Here is a 25,585-nt window from a genome sequence, read left to right on the forward strand (position 1 = left end):
ACCTTTTAAGTTCTAGCGCTAGAACGCAATATGCTCACTTTCATCACGAGATAATAGATTTTCACAGGAATTTTCCGCTAAGGTAGAGTAATGTCATTAAGTTATCCGTAACATTCATATTATGTTTTTAGGTGTGTTCGTATAAAGTTATGCATTTTTACATGGCATATTTGTAATTAAATAATGCTATTTTTGTTCAATATTCAAGCTATTCGACACTGAAACTCATGACTTGTCAGCTGACATTTATTTTTATTGATAGTTTATTTAAGATAGATATTATTTACCTTGGTACAAAATTGATTACACAAAGTAACTCGCGGCATTTTCATGTTAGATGGCTATGGACAGCATTTGCACCAGAACCGACTTGGAGTAGTGATTCTCTCCCTTTTGTTTTTTTTTAGTTTGTTAGTATTTGATGTAATATTATATTAAAGAATTCCACGTAAATTACTAGAAAAAAAACTTTGTATAAATATATTAGCTCATGTGCAAAGCAGTTTCATTGAACAATATTTATGATTATGACAATTATAATAGACTAGCTTCTACCCCCAACTTCATTTTTCTCCCATTCTGATATGATTTTCCCAATAAGAACTATTCTTTTTCCTTTTCCGTGTCATAAAATCTCGCCTTAATCCATCTAAATAGTTTAAGCATGAAGAAGTAATAAACAGACAGATAGACAGATTCTCAGATACATTTATAATACTTATTTTAGTATTTATAGTAAAGTAGATATAGCGGTCAGAACCGCATTAAAAATATATCGGCCAAGAGCATGTCGGGCCATGCTCAGTGTAGGGTTTCGTAGTTACTAATCTATCAGAACAGGCCAACCGGGGACTATTAATTAGTAAGTATCATGTAGGTACATTATAAGCATAAGGGAGTACCTTTGAAGCTCTTTGTACGTCTTTTAACTAACATATTTTTAGGGTTCCGTAGCCAAAAGGCAAAAAACGGAACCCTTATAGATTCGTCATGTCCGTCTGTCTGTCCGATTATGTCACAGCCACTTTTTTCCGAAACTATAAGAGCTATACTGTTCAAACTTGGTAAGAAGATGTATTCTATGAACCGCATTACGATTTTTACACAAAAATAGAAAAAAAAACCAATAGATTTTGGGGGTTCCCCATACATAGTACTGAAACTCTAAAAATATTTTTTCATCAAACCCATACATGTGGGGTATCGATGGATAGGTCTTCAAAAATGATATTGAGGTTTCTAATATCATTTTTTTCTAAAATGAATAGTTTGCGCGAGAGACACTTCCAAAGTGCTAAAATGTGTGTCCAAAGTGGTAAAATGTTGAACAAGATCTAGTAAGTAGATTTTTTTTAATACGTCATAAATGGTACGGAACCCTTCATGCGCGAGTCCGATTCGCACTTGGCCGCTTTTTTATCTTTCGGAGCGAATATTTCCGAAAATATTAACTTTATCAAAAAATGGGTTTGCAGACCCTTCTACGTTTTGAAAGATCTATCCAACAATAGCCCACACTTTACCACACTACTATTGGGTTAAAGCAAAAAAAAAAAATGTAGTTTTTATTGTATCATTTTGGCGTCATGCATAATTTCTGTATCCATGTCAAATTGCAGTTTCCTAGCACTAACGATAACGAAGCAAACCGGCGGACGGACGGACAGACGGATATGGCGAAACTATAAGGGTTTCTAGGTGAGGTCTGATGACCGGGGACAGTAACTTTAAACGTAATAATATCGACACGAATTCCTTAACGTCGGATATGAACATCTGACGAAAATGTCATTTTAACATAACGGTAAAAAATAGTGAATTATCTTTCTAACAAACTGACTCTGGTATATATATAATTTTTAGTTTCCGAGATACAAAAAGAGCATAAGGTAAGGATTTCACTTTTCCAGAATAGAAGGTAAAAAGGCCTTTCTCAATAAAAAAAGAATGGTCTTTCTAGCCTACATATTACGTGCAATCATAAATATTTTCTTCGACTCCATCTGAGTAAATAAATTCCAACAAAATTATAACTACGAAAATCCTCAAGACACATCCAAAACCTCAACCCCCAAGAACATCAACCTCCGCTCCTCACCTGTCATCCCTCACCTCTGTCCCCCACTTCTGAGTCTCTTTAGCAATATCTATTACACATGTACCAACACCCAGAATTATTTATCATCATCATCATATCAGCCCTTTATCGCCCACTGCTGAGCATAGGCCTCTCTTCCAGTACGCCACTTGTCCCTGTCCTGAGCTAATCTCATCCAAAAGTGACCCGCAATCTTCCGAATGTCGTCCACCCAATGAGCCAACGGACGCTAGGGGCTTCTTTCATCCGAAACCGGCCACCATTCCGTTAACATTTTAGTCCACCTGCCATCACTGTCCGCCCAACTCCATTTTACTTTGGTAATGACGCAACCCACGTCTAGCACCTTGGTGCGACGACAGATCTCGAGATTCCTTACTCGATCTTGAAGCTTGATACCGAGCATGGCGCGCTCCATGGCTCTCTGTGCTACACGAATTTTATGCACAGCCTCCTTGGTGAGCGTCCATGGCTCGGCACCGTAGGTCATGGTGGACAGGACACATTGGTTGAAGAGGCAAGTTTTCAGGCATTGGCAGAATTATTACATTCAGTTAGTTATGGTCTTTATCATCAGGTAAAGTTATTCATGAAATTTGTGGTTTTCGAAAAGAAATGCTCGACTTGCTTAAGAAAGCACCCCAATCACCATATAGTATAATATTTTCGATGTTTATCAGTACCACCAGTTTGGAAATACCTACAGCTCTCACCTGAATTACAATCCTTATTATAATGCTCAAGTAAGCATGATGCGTTCAAATTAATTACTGATAAAATAACAAATGGGAAAGAGTGGCGTGCAATGGCGTGCGTAGCTTTTCATCGCCGGAACAAAGTCGGCGCAACAAGTGCCGAGAGTGGCGGCCGAGCCAAGCCGAAGACGAGATACTATTTAGAACGGTCCTCCGAAATAGTGCTTACACCTGCATCTCACCCCGTCTGAAACACTTACACCAATACTTACACTTTTTTAGTTCATGAAGCATAGACTCTCTGGCGCATCTCCTGTTCTGCTAACAATCCGTTTGTAAGAGTTTTATTTACTTTTCTTTAGTTTAAAAGAGAATGACAGAATGAGAATAGCGCGGGAAGGCGCGTGCGCGAGCGAAGGAAACAGAGAAGCGGGACAGGCGACAGTGCCACTCGCTCCAACCAATCGATTAGTCGCATAACGATAGCTGCTTCTTAAATGCAGATGTGTCGTGTAGAGCAACGTCAGTCGGTACGCGGCAGGCGCTCGGAGCAGCCGGCCGCCCACTCCGCCGCGCGTACCACGCCGGGAGCCTTTGTAATGACTCTTACGTCCAACGGTGTGAAACGGCTAACGCACACGCTGTCACCGGTACATTGAACTGATATGCTCTATTTGCACGATTTAATTTAAATATATTTTTTTTCGCAACTTTGTAACTGATATTATTTTGTTTATACTCTCACAAACTATGAACTGGCCGACCCACCAGTGAGAAAGAATTTGTGAAGTGAACAAAGAAAGGATTGCGCTCTAAAAGGTACAGAAACATTATTTTGTCAATTAACAAACAAAAAATATGATCAAAAGTATCCTACAAATGACAAGCGCCCGAGGCTTTGCGACAGAGATTGACAACAATTTCTTTCACACACTTCATTTTCTCGTAAATATTTATCGTTTCGTTTTGAGCAGCCATCGATCATCGTCGTTGAGTGTAATTAATCTCTGTATTATTGTTTGTATCACGATTTTATATCGGTACCTGTTTATTTATTTATACAAGGGCAGTATGAATAAATAAAAAGTACAAAAACCTAAAACGACAAAGGAGTAATCTCATTAGGTATTTGTAGAATTAACGTCTAACGCGCGAGTCTAACTTTGGGCGAGGGAGATGTCAAAAGTAAAAATTAAGAAATTAAACGATATTTTACAAATGAGGAGTTGATGACAGGCTTGCAAGTTCAAATAAGTAAAAATAATGACGTAGTTGATCATCATAATAGAAGACACAGTATCGTAGCGCGTAGCATTATCGTAGAAGTTCGTAGCAAATGAACACATAACATTAAGATATCGGTTTGGCTTACCTGCCTTGCCGGCTTTAGGTTTTCACGGCCAGTTGTCACCCCATCCGCCCGCTCATAACCGCTTTCCTCCAATGATATTGAACATTTTATTTAACGGCCTCCATGTGGAGCCAAGTGCAAATCGAATGTTATAACACGTCTTTGGAACTTTCGAAGAGAGATTAGAATAGAATATGGGAGCTAGTTTCAAACGAATGACAGCATTGAGAATTATCGTTTTTTTTTAAATATGCCTGTTATTTATAACTGAAGCTAAGTTTTTTTTAAATTTTTAATATTTTGTATTATATGTTTTTTTTTGTTATTCTCTTTTTATTCTATTATAAGTTCTTTTAGCCCATACTCTTTACAACTGAAATGCACTTGTAGGTTTTGTGTGTTATTTCCACACATTTAAATATTGCCGTATTTTTATAATTATTTTTATGTCAAAAAAATATTTTGCTATCTATTTTTTTGAGACGTATTGTTTTCGCATAGGTTAAGTTTACTTTAAAATCTACATTCAGTGCAGTAAGTGGTACCTACACTTGTGACTTGTATTAAAAAATACTTCATTACATGCGAGAGGACGATGAAAACCTGAAGAAACATGTATTTATATTGAACAATGTACCTAAAAACCCAGAATGTGGCCTGAACCCACGTACGTAATGGGAAGTTTTAAATTTAAATTGAAAGACGTGGATGCATGGAAACTCTACTATTTACACTGTAAACATTGTACCCGACGATTCGATTTCCGATGTTGGTGTTTGTAGTCGTCCAAATTTTTATTTTTCCTATATCTCGCGAACCAGATCGAGTGGGAATTTGTTTTGGGTTCTCATTGACGGTTGTGCTTATAACATAACTATGATTCTCAGTCAATTATAAACGGATCATGAGGACAAAATGATGTACATATATAGGTTTTCCTTATTGGAGATGTAGGAAAATCAAATTATGCATATTGATCTATTACTATTATGTACGGTAATACATAGATATAGCAATACTGTATTTTTATTTGCGCCGATTTTTCTTGTAGACCGAAAACCGGTTTTGTGGTTACAAAACCAAAAACGCACATTACATTTTATTACTCAAAAATACACAAAGATAGTTTTGAAGATTAGGTATGTAGAATCTACCTATAAAAGCTCTACGTTTCCAGCGGCGGCAGCGCTCAGGTACCCTTACTGTTGGTGCTCGAACAACTCCTTGTTCCTACACCTAGGCTCCTAGGCACCTAGCTCCGAAAATGGGCGCGAGTGACAAAAACACGTGAGTTACCGTGAAATTAGCTCAATGTTATGATGTCTTACGACTGTTTAAATGAGATTATCCTTATTCTTAGTAATAAGTAAATGTAATAACGCATTCTAGGAATGCCTATTCTCTGTGTTGACAGGTTAAGTGGCAAAGAGGTCCCACATAGCCAACACAGTGCATCCTTGGATATTGATGAAAAGCAAAGTAATAGCTCGTATTTGTGCGAATTTCTTCTTAGATGACGAATGAAGTCGTATTTAACTTTCATTATCGAATTTAATAATGTTAGATGCCATTTAACATTATATTCAGAGGAGCGTTTTGGTATCGTTGGGTTAAATACTTATAGTGTTTAAATATTTAAATAGAAGTATACTTTGAACGTAATGCACTGAACGCTGGTTACCTAAGTTGCTAATGCAACGTTACCGGTTGGATTAGCAACTTAGGTAACCAGCAGCCTTACCATGACTGCTTTAACAGTGTCAAACTGACATATTTATTCACATTTGCGTAACTTACTTTATATACATCTCACTCGCTCACTAATATGCGAGTACGAGCGAGATGCATAGAAAGTAAGTTACGCACACGTTAGCGAATATGTTAGTGTTAAACTGATGGTACCCGTACAGGAGCCCGATTCAAATATGAAATGTTACTTTTGATAGCTGACAGATCAACTCCTGCCGCTGACAGATCAGTTTCAGAACAAGAAATTAAAATCAAAATCGGACTTCAGTGCATCTTCAATCGCGTTAAAATTTGATTTGGATTGCAGGCAAACATGCACTTATCACTAATCAAGTTGTCTCTTTTACCTAGCGATATCCCGGCCTTTGCCAGGGTTCGCTTTCCTGCTTGCTTTCGTCCACTTTGCGCGATCCTGGGCGTCCTCTCGTGTGAGCCCGTTTACGCTCATTTCACGACATCGAGCCATCGCTTTTTTGGTCTGCCGTGGGGTCGGGGGCCGTCAAGGGCTAGGTGAAGGCATATGTTTCCTACGTAGTCAGCTGGCCTGCGACACACGTGGCCGAACCACCGGAGGCGACATTCTTGGAGCTTCTCCGCTACGTCACGGACAGCGAGGCTGCCACGGATGTACTCGTTGCGAATGCAGTCAGCGCGCGTAACGCCGCATATCCACCGCAGCATCTTCATATTTGTAACGCGAAGGAGCTTCAGCTCCTGAACGTGCCTTCCAAGAACCGGCCACGTCTCGGCGCCATAAAGTAGGACTGGTCGGATAATGCACTTATACACTAGCCCTTTGAGTCTAAGCGGTATTCTGCGATCGCAGATGAGTCCTGTGACTGTGATTCGGGCGCGGATATCGTGATCAATGATCCCGGACTCATGCAGTACTGATCCCAGGTACTTAGAGTTGTCCGTTTATCACTAATCAAGTTGTATTGAACAAAATTATAAGTAGTGAAAGCATCGTACACTCGAGCAAGAACGGCCAATGCACTCGGGCATCTTCAATTAGTCACAATATTTTTTCTTTTTTATATTATGTTCTTTTCGTAAAATAAATATATTTTGTCCTTATTTAGGGTTCCTTACCCAAAGGGTAAAATGGGACTTTATAACTAAGACTCGGCTGTCCGTCTGTCACTAGGCTGTATCTCATGAACCGTGATAGTTAGACAGTTGACGTTTTCACAGATGATGTATTTCTGTTGCCGCTATAACAAAAAAATACTAAAAAGCACGAAACCCTCGGTGGGCGAGTCCGACTCGCACTTGTTCGGTTATTTTAATTTGAATATACCTAAGCCTTGTTTCAAATTTCCCATTTACACTAATCATAATGTCATGAAGCTGATAACATTTTTGTATTTTCGTATATTATGAGAGGAATTTGTTTATATCCGTGAAGACTTCTAACTATGCACTAAGAGAAAGGATAAATACTAGGAATACCATCGTATTACTCGTATAAAGCACAATAATGTTAAAACCCACAGATACATTATTTATTTCTGTAGAAGGACTTACAATATCCTTTTTCTATTCTAATATAGAGTCTTAATTTAATATTAGTATTTAATATTTAATCGGTGGGTACAGTTAACACCAAAAGCGCTGATAGCTAAACAAAAAGAGATATGCCTCTATATATAGAACTATTAAACTGTTGCAGATTCTTTTCGTCGAGATATATCTCTATTTGGAAAGGTATTCGGGGTGGCAGATACTTTTGGCGCATTTTTTTATATACTATAGATACTAATATCCGTCATATAAATTGTATTAAAATAACAAAGGGTATTTTGTCACTGTAACAGGGTACGAAATGGTACTAAAATTGAATTCCTTGACCATACACACGAGTAGATATGTCGAGTTTTATAAATACTATTTTTCGACAGATACATCGGTTAGTACGTAGATGGGTGAACTACTCCATCAACGTATCCGATAGAAACAACGAGGGATTATCGCGCGGCCCCTGTCTATTGAAGATAAGGGTGAAAGTTGAAACCGTTTACGCTTAAAATCTAGTTAAGCCTTGTTTAGCAACGTTTGTAGATGGTTACAAAATCTAAGAAATATAAATCTAGGCTTGACGGAATATGTATAATATCTTGACAATATTTTCATCAGTATGTATACATAACATAATTATTTTATAATGTATATCGTGTCTATTTATATAAATATATATATTCTGAGTCACGGGTTCCAAATATTTCCGCTGGATTTCCGTTATAATAGCGAACAATATTCAATCTGATTTACCTAGAATGGACAAAAGAATTTGAGTATCTTAAATATTAATCTTTAGAACTTCTGTTAACTGTAACCAACTTCACGTCAACAAGCTCCAAGCAGCGCCAATACTCCTAAAATAGAATTTGATACGTGCTTAGCATCCCAAAAACTTAGCAACAAATAATTCTACATCAAGAAAAATCAAACAGAGATGTCATTTGCGTCTCAGTAACTGAATAACTAGTGATTCAATACAATAAGAATTTTCGAATAAGACCTTTTATGTTTATTTCAATGTCTATTTGTAAAAAAAAAAACAGAAAGGAAAGGCGGTGACATTGGGGTTAAAAGCTAGTACAGGAGTATAAATCAAGGCGGGTAGCAGCCAGTTTTAAAGTTAAGCGATTTATAGGCTCGCTGAATCTGCAGATTATTAAATTCAACTAGTTATCAACTGCGCTAGCTACGTGCATTGCCATTGCCGTGCCCCTAGAGGTGCGTTCCTGGGCTGGATGCAATAAATTCGCTTTAGATTTTCCCTGACGTTATGACTTCCCGCGCAGTGGGAGTTTCTCGTACTAATTTCCGATAAATTTGTACGTACTCGTTGGTGTAACGAGCCGCGGGAGAAATATAGCTTTTGAAACGGCATTTGCCGTTAGAATTGAGCGTTAATCTTGCGTGAAAGGTGCGAGCGGTGAGAAGCGATGCGTATTTGTGATCCTCGAGGTGCTTAAACATTGATGAGGACGACTCGCTTAAGGAAATAAGTAACGAGAAGGGATCACGAGCGGCATTCATGGAGCCTCCTACTTATTTCAACAAATTAACACCCCTTTCTACAGCTTGAGTTAGAGTTTTTCGAAAGCTTAATTTAAGATATATTAAATTGAAACGTGAGCTAAACTTAAATGTATGAGTGAATTTAATTAATTTAATATTAGTTGTATAGATTCCTTAGCCACCGCCATACACTAGCATTTTAAAACGAAACTTTGAAATAAGATGAATTTTCTCACTGATACGAGTTACAAAAAGCTAAAAATATTAAAATTGGTTCTAAAAATTCGCAATATCATGTTTGAGGGAACGTATAAATATATCTTACAAAAAATTAAAATTGAAAAATAATATCTGCGCACTCGGGAACGCACTTTCATCTTTCTCACGCTTAAGCTGAGTGAGTGAGAGAAGAACTCGAACTTACTGGGCCTTCAAATATCGACAAAATACTATAAGAAGATAAACTACATGCGATGAAGTAACATACACACATAAAATGGGATATAAATATTTATGCGACTCACCTTTGATAAACTTATAAAAACACATTTAAAACCATTATTTTTATAGAATATTCGAGGAGCCAACTCGCACGTGCACACAAGGAATTTTGTCGAAAACCAAGTAGCCGCGTAGATCAGAGGGTATTCGGTCTATCAATGCCATCTATGGTGAAATTATGAACAAGGTTTTCCGCCTTCTGGTCATAGTCGACACTGTAGTTAATAATCTAATACATGGGAGATATTTCGATATGTGAGATTTCCCACAGTCAGGATTGCCCCGCTACACCTTACCAAGAAAATACAGCGGGTAAAAGTTTTATATACAAAATTTGTACTCGCTTTATTATCTTTGTTTAATATTTTTTAAGCATCGAAAACTTGTACTTGAAATAGATATAAGTACTTGTAAATGTTCATGGCAAGTTTCATGTAATTTAAGCATGTCGTTTAAAAATGAGACCGAAACTTCGATTGTATGGGAGCGGCTTTTTGGCGGCGCGTTCGTGTGACTCTTAATAATTGTTTTATATTTACAGAAAATAAACTCGATAGAACTAAACTTAATTCATTTGTTTTACAGGTATTGAATTTAACTTATTTTTAAGATAATAAATCATATGGACTGAAATCGTTGCAAACGGCGTACAGATTTATCACAGGAATCGCATTCATCATATTTATTCAAATCCTTAAAAAATCTACGTTGCATTTTTATTATTTTAGAAGCCAAAATGGCCGGATACAGTTTAAGTCAGTATAAGCTTCATTTGTAGCTCTTTTCGAACTGCCAATAAATTGAATAAAATTTTGCATGTATTAGTCGTATCAATATGAAAATTTGGTAAGTATTTGAATTCAGATGACAACAAATTTGACACTGTCAAGCTGATGTTAAGAGTATGATGAAGCCAGAAGGTAGATAGTGAATTGCTTCGGTGGCTACTACTAAACGAAACCCAATAGCGCCTCATCTTTTGTTTACTTCTAATTTTCTAGCTATTAATACAAATTCTACACGTGGAACGATTTAACAGGCGGTAAAATATAGCCGACTTTTCTCTATATTTCAAACAACGAATATTGTTAATGAGTAAATAACTGTAACTCTAATTAAGTTAATAAAGCGAGTCGCTATGGTTGCCGCATTGCTGTTGCGATGGAACGTTCAAAATAATCCGCCTCTCATAAAATGATTGCCAAGGACGTCGCTCGTTTCCTGCAACACGCAGCATCCTGCACCGTGTGCGTGTGTTGGTGTGGATGGATGGACAACAATATTTTCACAATCAAAATGTTATACTGATGGCTATGATACTACACTGGAGTAATATTATACATTTTTTAAACTTTTGGAGTTATACAGTTTTGGACTAGCGAGATTGAGTGAACTTTGAATTTAAGATTACATACAAAAAAACTTTTATTGTAATAATTTATTTACACATTTTTATTAAATTGTCATGGAAAAAGAAAGCTTATAGTTCTCATCCCATACATGACTTAGATATTAGGTACTAATTACATTTTCGACGTGCCACTTCAACAAAAATCAAATAATAAGCCCTTGAAATCATAACATCGTGCATCGTTTCCGTAAGAAAACCTTCTTATCGATATTATGATTTCTGGTTTTCGCTATTGATGGATTGATTTAAATTAAAATAATTTAAATTATGAACGAGCCCCTGTCGCACAAAGTAAGACTTGATTTCGAACGGCAATTGACGTAATTCGAGAGATGGGAACTTTTGATGAAAGCGATTTACAGTCGGAAATGGCTCATGATTAGGAACTGTACGAATAACAGGATTAAAGATCCGGTATATGTTGTCGTTGTAGTTATGTGAAAGGATGGAAGTCTATTAATAAATGTAAGGTGTGTATTTAAAGTGCGTGCAAAGTGAGCTTAGTCTAGACTACATTAGTCGATGTTCTCTATGGAACAGCTGATATGACATATTCACCTCTCTGAGTATGGTCAGACTTAACCAAACCAAATCACTATGCGTAGAGAAGAGACTTTTAACAAAAATATTTTAGAATGGTAAACATTGACGCAGGTAGTATTTACCTACCTTCAGTTATTATCGGTTATAATGCTCCAGTTTCTCTGACGCTGCAGGACCTATATACCGTTCAAAAACGTTCTTAAACGCCGGTATCCGATTCCGGGTAAACAAGTATATTTTCCTTCGAACCCGAAGTCAGTCTGGGTAGATAATAGTGAAAATGCTTCCTCCGCCCAAGTCATGCGGGATTATTTACTCGTACCTGTATCTGATCCTTTGTCTATTTTCGCTCCACAAACCTCGCTTTATTTGCTCTACCCGATTGGTTCACTCCGCCATAACAAATGAAACAGAGTTATTGCTCTTTTGTCCGGATTAGCTTCTTCACAAAACAATCTCGTCGGCGATTTCCTTTCGGCCAGTTTGTTTACTTTAATTTTGCTTAATTCACAATCTGCCCCTAAAATGTACGCATGTTGTTTTAGCAGCAGCTATCAGAATAATATTGTCACTTGCACTTGTTAGTTCAGCAATAATACACACTACATTATATTGCGCATTGTATTGCGTGGGTGGGGGGGAGGTGTGTCTTTTTAGAAAATTTTATAGGGCTGTGTCTCCTAAGCCGTGCGTCGTAGCGCAAAAATAATCAAATTTTCGCTCCCCTTTAGAAATCCTTGAAATAATAATAATAAAACAGAAAAAGAAAAAAAGAAGATTTTGCCGGCCTAGGCCTGCAAGATTTGTATGAAATTCCATTAACGACCTCTTTTCGTAGCCGCTCCTGAAACGTCATACTTCGCAGGCTACATTGTAAGGAACATAACATCAATATTTCATTGCATGTTTGAGAAAAAAAAAATTGCCAATATAAACTCGTTATTGTTTTTCTGGAATTTGTAATTTGTTGTAAATTTGTTATCTATGAATTTTCGTATGTTTCGACGAAATGATAAAGTAACAAATTGATTGAGTAATTTTTGATTTATGATTGATATTGCTCAAGTCCATGGGTGACGATCTGACAATAACTAGTCCACTCGTTTGCTATAATAAATAAATATTAGGACATTATTACACAAATTGACTAAGTCCCACAGTAAGCTCAATAAGCCTTGTGTAGAGGGTACTTAGACAATGATATATATAAGGTATAAATACATAGAAAACACGCATGATTCAGGAACAAATATCCATCCTCATCACACGAATAAATGCCCTTACCAGGGTTTGAACCCGGGACCATCGGCTTCATAGGCAGGGTCACTATCACTACCCACTAGGCCAAATCGGTCGTCAAATCTAACTATTCATCAAAAAGTAACCTCTCTCACGCAAAATTTAAGCAACACAGAACATTTTTTGAAACATATTAGTTACTTGCATCTCGCATATGAAATTCAAACGTAATGTAAAAACATATTTGCTCGCTACGTAATATTAACACCATTTTGTATCTACACAGAGTTGAAAAAAAAAGAATTTTGACATTTAAAAAGAGAAGTGTAAATGAACTCGAATTTGGCGACGACTCAGTGTAGTCGTGCTGCTATACATATTAGGTTTAATGGACGTGACATACGACGAATATGAATTCATGTCCTAATGGTTAAAAAAAGTGTGAAATGTGTATCCTAAATGAAGTGTATGTTGATTGACTGCTTTTAAAGCTGTAAGGCATAAACCGTATTACGTTTGTTTAAGTAATATGGCTAAATTTGTATAAGTACAGTCGAGTTCATAAATATATGAGCAAATCCAATGCTTCAAAAATAAATGAGCATAGAAAAGTACATATGCATGAACAGATTAACCAATCAAAAATATGTACACATATCAGCTGTAATATTAATCTTAAAACACTATTAATCTCCAAGTGTTACTTCTACTCGTAATAAGAGTTGGAGTGCGGGTCGATATATACTTTTTTTACTCGTCGACTGTACTGGTTGAATTAAGATTTCGTATACCATTAAACTGTAATTGGGTACTTTTCATGTATGGGCTTCTTAGTTGACTAAACCGTTTCGAAATGAATATTATACTTGAGTAGCTTCTGCAGGTAGATATTCTACTGGATTTTAATATATGATCAGATTTCTCGGTTGGAATTCAGTAGTAATGATATATATATCACAATAAAATCAATACAAATGGTCCTTTATTCAATAAAGCAAATTAGACATATTAGGTAGGCCCAACACAGGCTTTTCTAGTCTGTTTCGTCTGTAATGTAAACGAAACGAATAGATTGCATTAAAATAAAGGTTTGTACCTATGCTTAGTAAAAGGTGGACGCGAAAGGCGAGCGCTCGCACTACTTTTTGAGTTTTACCAGACGAGCTGTAAGTAGGTACCTATACTTTGTTGAATGTAACAAAACAATAGATCGTTAAGAGTAGAATTATTTACTTTGCGTAACAATTCGTTTTTTTTATAAGTTCAAAACAATGAAGTTCAAAATAATAAAATACGTAAAATATGGTGTTTTTATTAGACTTTAAACTTTTATTTCATTAATTAATTATTACGATTGAGGACTCGTAGGGTGTTTTGGAACGATACGGTCAGACTTATTTCGGGGGGTCTAATATCAACCGTCAATATACCGTTGGATTACGTATGCACTTATTTTTGTCTCTTTATTTTTGCTAATGACGTGAAAGGAACAAGACAATAGAATCCAAATATTTCGAACTTGTATGGCCCCGCACGTTGAAATTACATTCGAATATAAAGGTCACTTGAATGTTATTTTATCTCACTCAGTGAGCAAAGTGCCATTTTGCTCACTGTTATTAAGCAGCAAATTACTCTTGTTGCAGCTGCTGACGTGTAAATAATATCACTTACTTATTACATTTTAACAAAAATAATGCTGCTTGAGAAAAACTTCACGAAAAATCTAGATAAACTTACTAACGAAGACACTAAGCATCTGCATTATATCTGAAATAATCCAGCTCTTTTGCTGATTCCAAATACACATTTGCATTTATCATTTAAACCGTCGCGAGATTGAAAAAGCCTTTAAAGTAATGAAGTTGGAACATAAATCTGCTTAATGTGATGACGTACGCGACGTGAATAATGTTCTTAAGGAAAACTCTGCTCATTGTTACGTACTTTTACATTTACTCCTTTCGGATGACGTAAAGCTGCTTTGTTAATTTTCTTTCTGCCGTTGTTATGTGAGGAGTTTTAAAGTTAAAAAAATGAAAACATTTTAAAAAGAAGAACATCGTGTAAGTTGCAATTGCTTATTTTTTGTGTCATAAATGGTCAACAAGATAATGTTCATTTCTCATGCTCTGAATGTGGGTCGTTTTTGTTCTAAAAAATGTACAGAAAATGACACGTTTCTGCTCTAGATCACTGTACTTTCTAAGTACCTTTTTTTTTTACGATAAGCAATTAAAATTTTGGTTTAAATGGATTTGGGCAATTTCTATTCTAATAATTAACTCCCCATTCCATAAATAACGATATTTTTACCTAAATTGTCAATTGAAAGTACCGTCAAGAAATACTACTGTTCTTTAATATTTAGCCGTGTTTTTTCTAAATGCACATGTTTTTTACTTTCCTCGTATTCGACATAGAAATAGAGTGTTTAACTCAGGTAAAAGGAACCATTTCAGTCTCGGACTCTAAGGGCTCTCACTATGTTCGAGCGGTAAACTACCTCGAGGGAAATGAGTGCCTTTCATCCCTTGGTTAACAAACTACTATTTATACGACATCGTCGCTACGTACATACATTAAGTTTGCGCAACTACTACTCCTTTGTTTACCAATACTAAATCTAGTTGTTAACTAGACAAACTCCAGACACATTTACTCAATAGTCATCCTAGCGCTAAGGCTACGACGAAGCTTGTGGCTCAGCGATATGTCTGGCCTGGGGTAAATAAAGACTACCACAATTGGTCTAGAGCTTGTCAACACTGCCAGCGATGCAAAGTGTCAAGGCATGTGCACTCGCCTATAATGTCGTTTGCGACCGAGACAGAGCGTTTTGCACACGTGCACATTGACCTGGTCGGTCCGTTGCCGTTTTCACAGGGTTTCCAGTACTGCCTGACGGCATTGGACCGCGTTATCTTCTGTGGACTGTGTTTAACCTATAATAAACTTTATAAATGTTAAACTACAGCATATTATTTAATAGCCCCATAGCTACAGCTTCTCGGGATGTTTTTAATAAGCCTAAATTAACAAATAAATACGGGGAGTGCCGCTGAATTACTTGATCATATTATTGTAGTGCTTACTTATTATTTTTATTTACTTATGGTCCTTACGGGATGGCCTTGCAAATCGTCAAATCAATTAGGTAATATTAAGTCTAGGAGTTTTTAATATAAAGTAGAGTTCGATAGAAAAGGCAAATAATGTAAACAAATACGACAGATTTTGTTAGCCTTCCACAAATAACCTAAACTTTTTACGATGGATGTTTGTCATGATTTATTTATGTTTACATTAAACATAGCAGTCGAACACTAATTTTAATGTAGCAACATTATTGCGCTACCCCGATTAATACAGGGGTAGTTGGGATAATAACATTATGCTACTACTGGCCACACGGTAGGTAGTGGGCACACGGAGCAAGTTGGACAGGCTCGTGCACTTGGGTCGAAACAGTCAAAGCCCATCCAGATATTTCATCGTGAAGGATCGGTCAGACCAAGGTACCTGCAAGTACCTTCATTGTTGTATTGGTAATAGTTTAGGGTAACCATGCGAGAAGAAGCTGCACATGTTTTAATTGAAATATTATTAACTAAAATACCTATATTTTAACTAGTAATTGATATAAATAAAATGTTTAAGTATATAAACTGTTAAATCATAGTTATCCACAAAAAGTGCGAGTTTACGAAGAAATGAAGGTAAATTGGTTTGTTTACATTATTTGTTATTCCTATTGAACTCCACTTTATTTGATAGTTTACAATTTGATTTAACTACGAGATGGTACATGCATGACACCTGCTTTAACTCGATAGATCGTACGTTCTAATGCTGCGAATGAAAAATTACATCATAACATAACTATTTAAAATATAAATTAAGAATAAATACTCATAAGTTTTACATGCTCTGGCGTCTTAAGTTTGTTTATTTTTCGTAGTGTTAAAATGTACCTACAATAAAAATTCCCCCTTTACACGCCTTAAACGTCCGTACTAGAACCGTAGTTAAGAAGCTGTTGTTTTCTCTGTAACCTGTAAAAAGGGCTCTCATGTGGAGAGGGCAGCAGTATACACAGCAGTTTTAAAGCCACAGTAATCGCTTAAGAACTTCAAAGTTAGCATATGGATTAACATTTCAAGATAGGGCTCCTATATTATGTTTTATATGTATAAATAGTTTGTTTGGCCATGTAATGACGCGCAGTGAAGACCATGTGGGAAAAATCGCTCTAAAATTAACAAGACAACAAGAGACGCCGCCCGCCATTAACCTGGTAGTCCAACATCGAGAGAGACCTTAAGAAAACCCAATTGCCAAACCCGACATTCCGAGACCGACAGGCCTGGCGCAGAAGTGTGAGGAGACCCGACCCCAGATAACGGGAGCAGGGACGGGCAAAGATGAGAAGATATACCTCTATTGGTTTGTTTCTGCAATGCATAGGAAACATTTCTCAAATAATAATTGTGAGACAATAAATTACTTGCCAAATTGCATAGTTCTAGGTCAACGGAAATAACCTTATAAATTTTGATTCCCTTGAGAATATAAATTATTGCGGCAAAAACGGCCGTATCCTTTTTAAGGTTAACTTAGACGTTTGATTTTTTACAGTTTCAAGGGACTTTAAACCTGAGTATATGGTTTTAATTTCAACATGATACATCCACGCGTTCCTGAGATAAAGGTTCTTGACAGACAGACGGATGGACGGACGACAAAGTGATCTTATAAGAGTTCCGTTTGTTTCCTTTTGAGGTACGGATCCCTAAAAATGAAGTGAAGTGTTTACATATTGCTACATTCTTATGACTCTAATTCACCACTTTAATTACTTTCTTTATGTTTTTCATCAGAATGCCACATTTTGTTAAATCTAAAAATCACGGGGAAGACGAGTATAAGGTTTAGGGAGGGTTAAGTGCGGATCCGGTATAAATGCGGATAATTCAGTTATCTATAAAACTAAGCGTTCTTTTCGATTGAAATTCTGAGTGGATTTCCACTTTCAACACTGTTTTCTTGGCTTCCAAATCATACTCATTCATATAAGAGATCGCTGTTTAGCGATAAGTCCGCCTGTTGTTACCTACCAATGTGTATATTTTATCAATTTCTGTATCTGTTTTTTATGTAGTGTGCAATAAAGAATTTTATTATTATTATTATAAGTCTTAAGCGATGGGTTGTCCGTAAAAGTTGAATATTTAATAGTACATTACTATAGAGGACGACAAATGAAGGGTTGTAGGCCAAGTAGATATAGACGGCCGAGAGTAACGAGGTCGAATAGGGATACGCGGCCGGCAACCCCGCCTCGTTTCTCGCCGAGATTTGTATAGTGCTTTTCTCAAAATTGCTTAAAAATTGAATGATGATGATGATGATTGTTTTATGTCCTAATGTGACAGGTTATTCCGTGCGTGGGGTATTGAAGGGGAACAAAATGTGATTATTTTGGCCCTACGATGCATCATTACGCTTTTTTTCTTTCTTTATTTTTTCTTTTTTTATTATTTTTTGTGTTTTTTTTTATGATTATTACTTTGGGGTTTATAGAAGGCGCACGAAAAGTTGATTATTTTGCGCTACGACGTATGGTTTAGGAGATGTAGCACTATAAAGATTTCTGCATGACTGAAAAAAACTTCATAGGGCTGTATCTCCTAAACCGTGCATCGTAGCGCAAAAATAATAAAATTTTCGCTCTCTTTTAGAAAACCCAGAAATAATAATAAACAAATACAAAAAAGAAAAAAAAACATAATGGCAGAATTTTGCTTATAGGTTTTTTATGGTTGAATGCCAAGACGTGCTATACTTTGACTTTTAAAAACAAAAGAAGATTGCCTTACAGGCCTAGGTGTATAAGGCTGTATGAAATTTCTTTACATATCATCTTTACTCATAGCACCGGATATGTAGTATTTCCGGACCTAATTTGAAGTAACGGCCCGAATTAAAGAATGAGAATGAGATGAGAGATGAGAGAGTCCTAGTTTAGATAAGTTCTCGTTTAGATATCATTTGTATGTTATATAATTGACCGAACCAGCTCAATTCGGGCAACCAATGTCACTTTGATGTTAGAAATATCGTAGATAAATCTTATTGGGATCACAGCAGAATCGAAATAAACATAAAATTTGACATCTCGTTTAGTTATCGATCTTTTAAAAAATCTTACAAAACGTGTCTTAATCATTCTTCGAATCGGGCCGTAAGTCATGTCAACATTTCATTAAAAGTTTGAGAAAAAACAGTTTTTACACGAGTTAATCTTAGATCCACTGTTTTTCCTGGTGGTGTATTTCCACAACTAAATGAGTTGTTCCTGCGTTTTTGTATTAATTGTACATTTTATTGATTTAGTACGCGTTTTATATAAATATGCTGGACGTATATAATAATTATGTAGACAAAGTATACTTCATACTTATTAATAACAACATTAACTTTTTTTAATCCTTACAAAAGTGAAGCAAAAAATAAACGTGGAGGCTTACCAGCTTGCAGAAAAATAGTCCGCACTTATCCCAACACACCTTAATTATCATATTTATGCTGTTTCTAAAATACTGAAACACATTTAGGTACCTTAATCTCATGGAATACTCCATGTTTCAGATTTAAATAAAATAAGTAACTCTCTCTAATAAATTGAGTTCAACGAAGTTTTTCAATACGTGTTATAAAATATACCTTATCAGTAATTTTAATGGTAATCAATACTTATTTACTTTCACCGCCCACGCGGTGGGACGTAAAAGAGGCAGGACAGAATTTTATTATATCGAGGGTAAACTTAGTAATTCTCTATTGTCAGACAGTACTATGTTGATTTTATTATAGTTTTAAATTGAGGGTTTTTTTATCTGTCGAAAATTCAGGAGTAGGATGTAAACCGACTTTAAAAATCCACAAGAAGAAAGTTCTCAATTCTGTTGCATGATTTTTTAAATTATTAATTTTAATGTTTGTTTTTGGGCATGATGGTAATTGTTACGATATGCACTAGTTTCGTACATCATTTTAATAGCATTTAACTGATTTTTGTTTGTGTTGTGTGATTTTTATCTATTAAACCACCCGGACGTGGTTGAATAATTTATTGAGTCACTGTGTAGGTGAGAAAAGCTCAATCGATACTAGGGGAGTGAGACTTATAGAGGGTAAGCTAACTAGCAGAAGTCCTAAAAGTTTTAGTTTATTGATTTTACAGAAAAAATTCATTCTATTCGTCAGAAAAAAAAACATTCAGCATGAGACAAGAAAACTGTGTCATTTTGTAATTCAAATTATTAAGATATTTATTTGCAATAACATCTATTGTCTTGCAGAGGACACTGACTTCTGTAACACAGGTTTTTACCTAGCTCAGAAGTCAGGGACTTCAACACTTATCTGTACCTGCTTCTTGTCAAAAAAAAAAATATTTTATTTTACTATTATTTATTTTATAGGTAAAGACTTCCGAAAGACTCGCTTTGCTCTATCCCCTAGCCTAAAGCGGGAAATCACTACAAACAACGAAACACTAATCATAAAACTAATTTTAAGACTTGAGTTGTGTTCATATTTATTGAAGTAATAATATATCCCATCAAAAACATTCTTATGTAAAATATAGCCAAGACGAGACCATATGGCTCGCATTGCCAAAAATTTATCAGATCTCTTGTAGAGCCAAGCTTCTAACTCTACAAGCCCTAACTTTACAAACAGACACCTTAGTCAACATATATGGCTTGGCCGTTTCACTACCGGCACATGGGCGTAAGGTTAAAAATTTATTTACTATTCATTATTGTTTATTATACAATACTTCGTGTAGTACTCGTAACGAGTTTGTGAAGTTAGGGCTTGTAGAGTTAGAAGCTTGGCTCTGCAAGAGATCTGATAAATTTTTGGCAGTGCGATCCATATGGTCTCGTCTTGGCTACATTTTACATAAAAATGTTTTTGATGGGATTTTACTTCTTTTTGTAAGTCGCTTATGACAATCATCCATCCCCTAATTTAAATTGGGGGGATTTACTACTAAAAATCCTGAAATACATGTCTGGGGGCATCTTTTATACAATCTGCTTTTTTACTGATTCCCCATAAAAACTTCAACCCCCTTGTCCCCCTAACGCCCTATTCCTCCCCTTTTCACCCTTATGGGGTGATTATGGGGTTGACACTATTCCTTCCCCATAAAAAAAACTATTTACATACCAAATTTCAACTAAATCGGTTCAGCGGTTATTGATTCCCCATACAAAACTTCACCCCCTATTTACAAGTTTTTGATTTTTTTTTGTTGTTAATATACTAATACTATCCTACATACCAAATTTCAGCTTCCTAGGACTTCAGGAAGCACCCTAAGGGTTTTGATGATCATCAGTGAGTGAGTGAGGACGTAAGAGGAGTCAGTGACGTAATCGGGTTTTTTTAGATATGAATAAAATCTAAAGTATGAGCGCTATGCAATTGAAATTTTTTATGCTTATTAAGTCTACTATTGACATTATATCTCGAGAATTTCGTTTATCTGTTATAATCTAAGCCCAAGTTATGAGGGTTCAAAAAACGACGAAGCGCTTCGAGAAAAGGTAGGTAGTGCCCTTGCGCTTCGCTTTGCTCGTTTTGGCGGGGGCACTACTGTGCCCCCAGATATTTATTCAATTAATAATCTTAGACCCATTCTATCAGATTGGAGTTTGGAGCAAATTATGAAAATTCACATGGATGTTTCACTCAAGACTCTATTTCCTTTTTTTATATTTATTCATCATACGATAAGATCTGACATCTCTATCTATAACTACATTCTCTTTCACCCCTGCTACTGACGACGATATACGTAAGGTGATTTTGTCAGTAAAGTCGAATGCGATCGGACATGACGAGATAAGTAGGTTTTTAGAAAATATTGTACCAATCATCACTTACATTGTAATTTTTTAGGCGTAATGCCTTTGTTATCCCTCTCCCGAAAACCCCTAATCCTACTTTACTTAAAGAATTTCGTCCAATTTCTATCCTTCCGTTCCTATCAAAGGTCCTCGAGGCTGTTGTCCACAAATAATAGTCTGCCCACATCTTTTCCAACCATCTTCTCTCACCGCTACAGTCAGGTTTCCGCCCTGGCTACAGTACCACCACTGCGCTGCTAAAGGTCGTTGAAGATGTGAGGCTTGGCATTGAATCTTCACTAGTTGCTGTCTTGGTCTTGATTGACTTCTCGAACGCATTCAACACAGTAAATCACGATCTCCTTTTTGCTTCACTTAATCACCTAAATATCTCGTTGTCAGTGGCAGAGTGCTTTGCATCCTACCTGCAGGGACGCCGCCAGGCCGTCCGAGCTGATCAGTCGCTCCGATTGGTGCGACCTAACTTTGGGCGTTCCTCAGGGTGGTAATCTTTCTCTCTTGCTTTTTTCCGTTTTTATGAATTTAATTAGGACCAAAATTAAGTGCTCCTACCATTTATATGCTGATGACCTGCAACTTTACACCCAGTCGAGGCTTGATGACGTGGACGAGGCTATCTCGAGATTTAATGATGACCTCAATCGCATTTCATCTTGGTCCAAAGACTTCGGAATATCTGTGAATCCTTCTAAGTGTCAGGCTATCATTATCGGGAATCCACGCCTGGTCTTAAGTACTGATTTCTCGTATGTTGCACCGATTCTCTTCGAAAACATTGTCATCCCTCTTTCCACCAAAGTTAAAAACTTCGGATTGCTGTTTGATTGTGGCCTGACCTGGGAACCCCAAGTGTCCGATGTGTGTCGAAGAGTTACGTATACCTTGCGATCACTATAACCAAAATTCTCCTTATTCAAACTCTGGTGTTACCTGTCATTGATTATTGTGATGTGTGCTGTACTAATGTGACGCAAGGATGACTGGACAAGCTAGACCGAGTATTGAACAACTGCATTAGGTTCATTTATGGCTTTCGCAAGTATGACCACGTGTCCGCCTTTCGCTGACAACTTAACTGGCTTCGCATTCGTGAGCGCTGAAGTCTCAAAATTTTATGCACCCTGTTCTCCATTCTATTTGACCCAGTGGCGCCAGATTACTTGCGATCTTAATTTAAATTTGTAACTGCTCGACCAGGTTGCGAACTTCGCACCGCCCGTAAACTTGTTTTAGCTGTCCCGCATCATCGTTCCAGCGCTATGAGCCCTATGACCAATTCCTTCACCGTACAAGCCGTCCGTCTTTGGAATGATTTGCCTCTCAGCATACGAAAAGCCGAGACTAAGATGACGTTCAAGCGCAAGCTGCGCAAGTATCTTTTTGAAAAGTCTCATGATTAAGTGTCTTAATAGTAAATTTAGTAGCAGGTATATTTATATTCACTTATATTTATTTATTAGTATGTATGTTTATGTATTGGTATATAGATATATATTATAATTATTGTTATATGTTTTTATTTTATCTTCATATTACATTTATATTTGTGCCTATTAATTTTAAGCGTCAAGTCTTAGTGTTCTTTACATAACCCGTACCAACTATGCTTCTCTGTTTGGCCTAAAGGTTGACTGGTAGAGAATGCGTGGCATTAAGTCCACCTTTTGGCAATGTTATTTTTTAATGTGCAATAAAGTTTAAATAAAATAAATAAACAAGATTGTATGATTATTTTGTATAGAATTATATCAAAATAGAACAATTAGTTACCCGCTTTGCCTCAGAGCACGTTTTGTAGTTCAACAATAATACAATCAGAAATGTAATGAACAACGCCCGAACTGTTAGTCTTTTGGGCTTAAATAATACTGACATAATATAGTATTATCCGATGACACATTCCTTTGGTAGTCTTAACAAAGTCATCAATTTATTTATTTTGCATCCAGTAACATTATATCATAACTCTGATTCCCGATCGGACCTTACGAAAACTCGGGAGTGTTCACATGATCATTACATATGTTGGCATGCTTTGATATTTGCATTAAATTTAGTAATAAAGTAGCGCTTATCCGCATTAGGTGGGGTACCCGTTTTAGGCTCCATTCCCCTACTTGATGAGAGGGGGGTTTTGGCTATGCCAAACTGTGGACATAGCCGATCTAAATTCTCCGCGTAATGCTATGAGGCATTTTAGAAGAAAGTGTACGATTTACTGTATTTCTTAAAACTAACAACTTTGGGGCTTTCTTGACTCATAGGCCAATTCGAACGTGCACCGACATTAAACCGATAATAGAATGATATTGGAATTAATATATATATGACTAAGTCCCACAGTAAGCTCAATAAGGCTTGTGTTGAGGGTACTTAGACAACGATATATATATCTATAGAAAACACCCATGACTCAGGAACAAATATCCATGCTCATCACACAAATACATGCCCTTACCAGGATTATATCATTTAGCTGTCATTCGCGCGTTCATTTCGCTCAGACTTGTCGGCACAAGTATTAGCGCGAACGAGACGCCCGCGCGGAGTCACCTAATTGATATGATTCCAATATACTTATATTGGTTTGATGGGTGGGTTCCAATTGGCTCGTCAGACTCACCGCTGCTTCTAAGAAAAAAAATAAACCGACCAAGAGCATGTCGGGCCATGCTCAGGGTAGGGTTCCGTAGTTACTCTTCCATCACAATAAGCTAAACTGGAGCTTAAAGTATAGTAGATTGTAAACCAAGGGTGAACTGTTGTGAATGTACGTCTTTTTACTATGAAGGGGAAACTTTTTATAGCTAAACTGATCATGTCCGCTATAGTTTTCATTTAATCTCTTTCTTTAGCTATACTTTTACAATTTTTTTCATATTTTTTTGACCTAAAAGTGAGAGGGGGGGGGGGGATTTTTTTTTCTTTCGGAGCGTTTATTTCCGAATAAATTCCCTTTATCAAAAAATGTTTGTTGAAGACCCCTGTTAGTTTTGAAAGACCTTTCCAACGATACCACACACTGTAGGGTTGAAGCTAAAAAAAAAAACAACCCCCTTTACTTGTAGGGGAGGTACCCTAAAAAAATGTTAGATTTTATTGTACGACTTTATCTGCTTTATTGATTTATATATCCATGCCCAATTTCAGCTTTCTAGCACTAAAAAAACGAGGTATATAGGCATCATTCGCCTTTTCTTCTGTCCAACAATGTTAAGCATAAAGGTCTCCAAAGTTATTTGACATTTTTACGTCGTAGGTGTGTCAAAGTAAAACTACTTACAAAATCATAGGTACATTCTGGAATATTTCGCCTCAGAAATCTACCTAAAATGCCTCGGAACTATAGAAAGGTCTTCTCAAAATGAAAGTTCAATACATACGTAAATAAATAGGTAGACGATAGTATTGATTCTTAATTTATCATTAAAAAATAGTACAAATACATTAATTCAACTTCTTAGCGAAGTAAATAATGAGCTTGCATACCTCACGTTATATTACAAATTTCAAATATTGTACGTCTATCCGTACACCTTTGTGTCATGCACAATTTATATTCGTGTTTTGCTTTTGTGATTCATATTTTCAAGATTTCTTCTTGTGACAATAAGAAAGACTGATTTACACGAAAAGTCACAACATTTTTGCAAGGTTACTAATTCAAAAACTTTACTCTTGTTTCAGAAATGGAGCACCTACAATAATAATTCCTGATGTAGACGGTGCATTGCCATGGATCACTGGGTGACGGCGGCTAGCGCCCTGCTAGCGTTCCTCCTGTACTACAACACATTAGATGCTGGATTTGTCTATGACGACAGGTAGGGCGTAGACGTAATCACATATTACATGGCATCCTTTTTTTTTTCTAGGGGGGAAAATGCATTCCGCATACCACCCGGGTGCCGAAGGTGACCCGAGTGGTTATATGGGACTCCCGTCTAGGTTAATGAGGCCCACGGTATACCCACTAAAAACCCCCCCATATGTCACCTCGCCGCCTTATTGGTGGGGTTACAG

General features: G+C 36.6%; 1 protein-coding gene across 2 annotated transcripts in view; it reads left to right on the top strand.

Annotated features, from left to right (window-relative positions):
- The first annotated feature begins 1,961 nt into the window (after window positions 1–1,961).
- Window positions 1,962–25,585, top strand: part of LOC133534704 (protein O-mannosyl-transferase TMTC2) — a 159,808-nt gene continuing 136,184 nt past the window's right edge. The window contains exons 1-2 of one of the 2 annotated variants that reach the window (XM_061873938.1): window positions 1,962–3,612; window positions 25,250–25,386. In XM_061873938.1, coding sequence (XP_061729922.1) covers window positions 25,298–25,386 — 89 coding nt within the window. In that variant the 5' untranslated portion in view covers window positions 1,962–3,612; window positions 25,250–25,297. The remainder of the gene's footprint in view (window positions 3,613–25,249; window positions 25,387–25,585) is intronic. The other variant, XM_061873939.1, reaches the window with a different exon arrangement.

This window comes from Cydia pomonella, chromosome 2 (genome assembly GCF_033807575.1).
Source record: "Cydia pomonella isolate Wapato2018A chromosome 2, ilCydPomo1, whole genome shotgun sequence".
NCBI classification, from domain to species: Eukaryota; Metazoa; Arthropoda; class Insecta; order Lepidoptera; family Tortricidae; genus Cydia; species Cydia pomonella.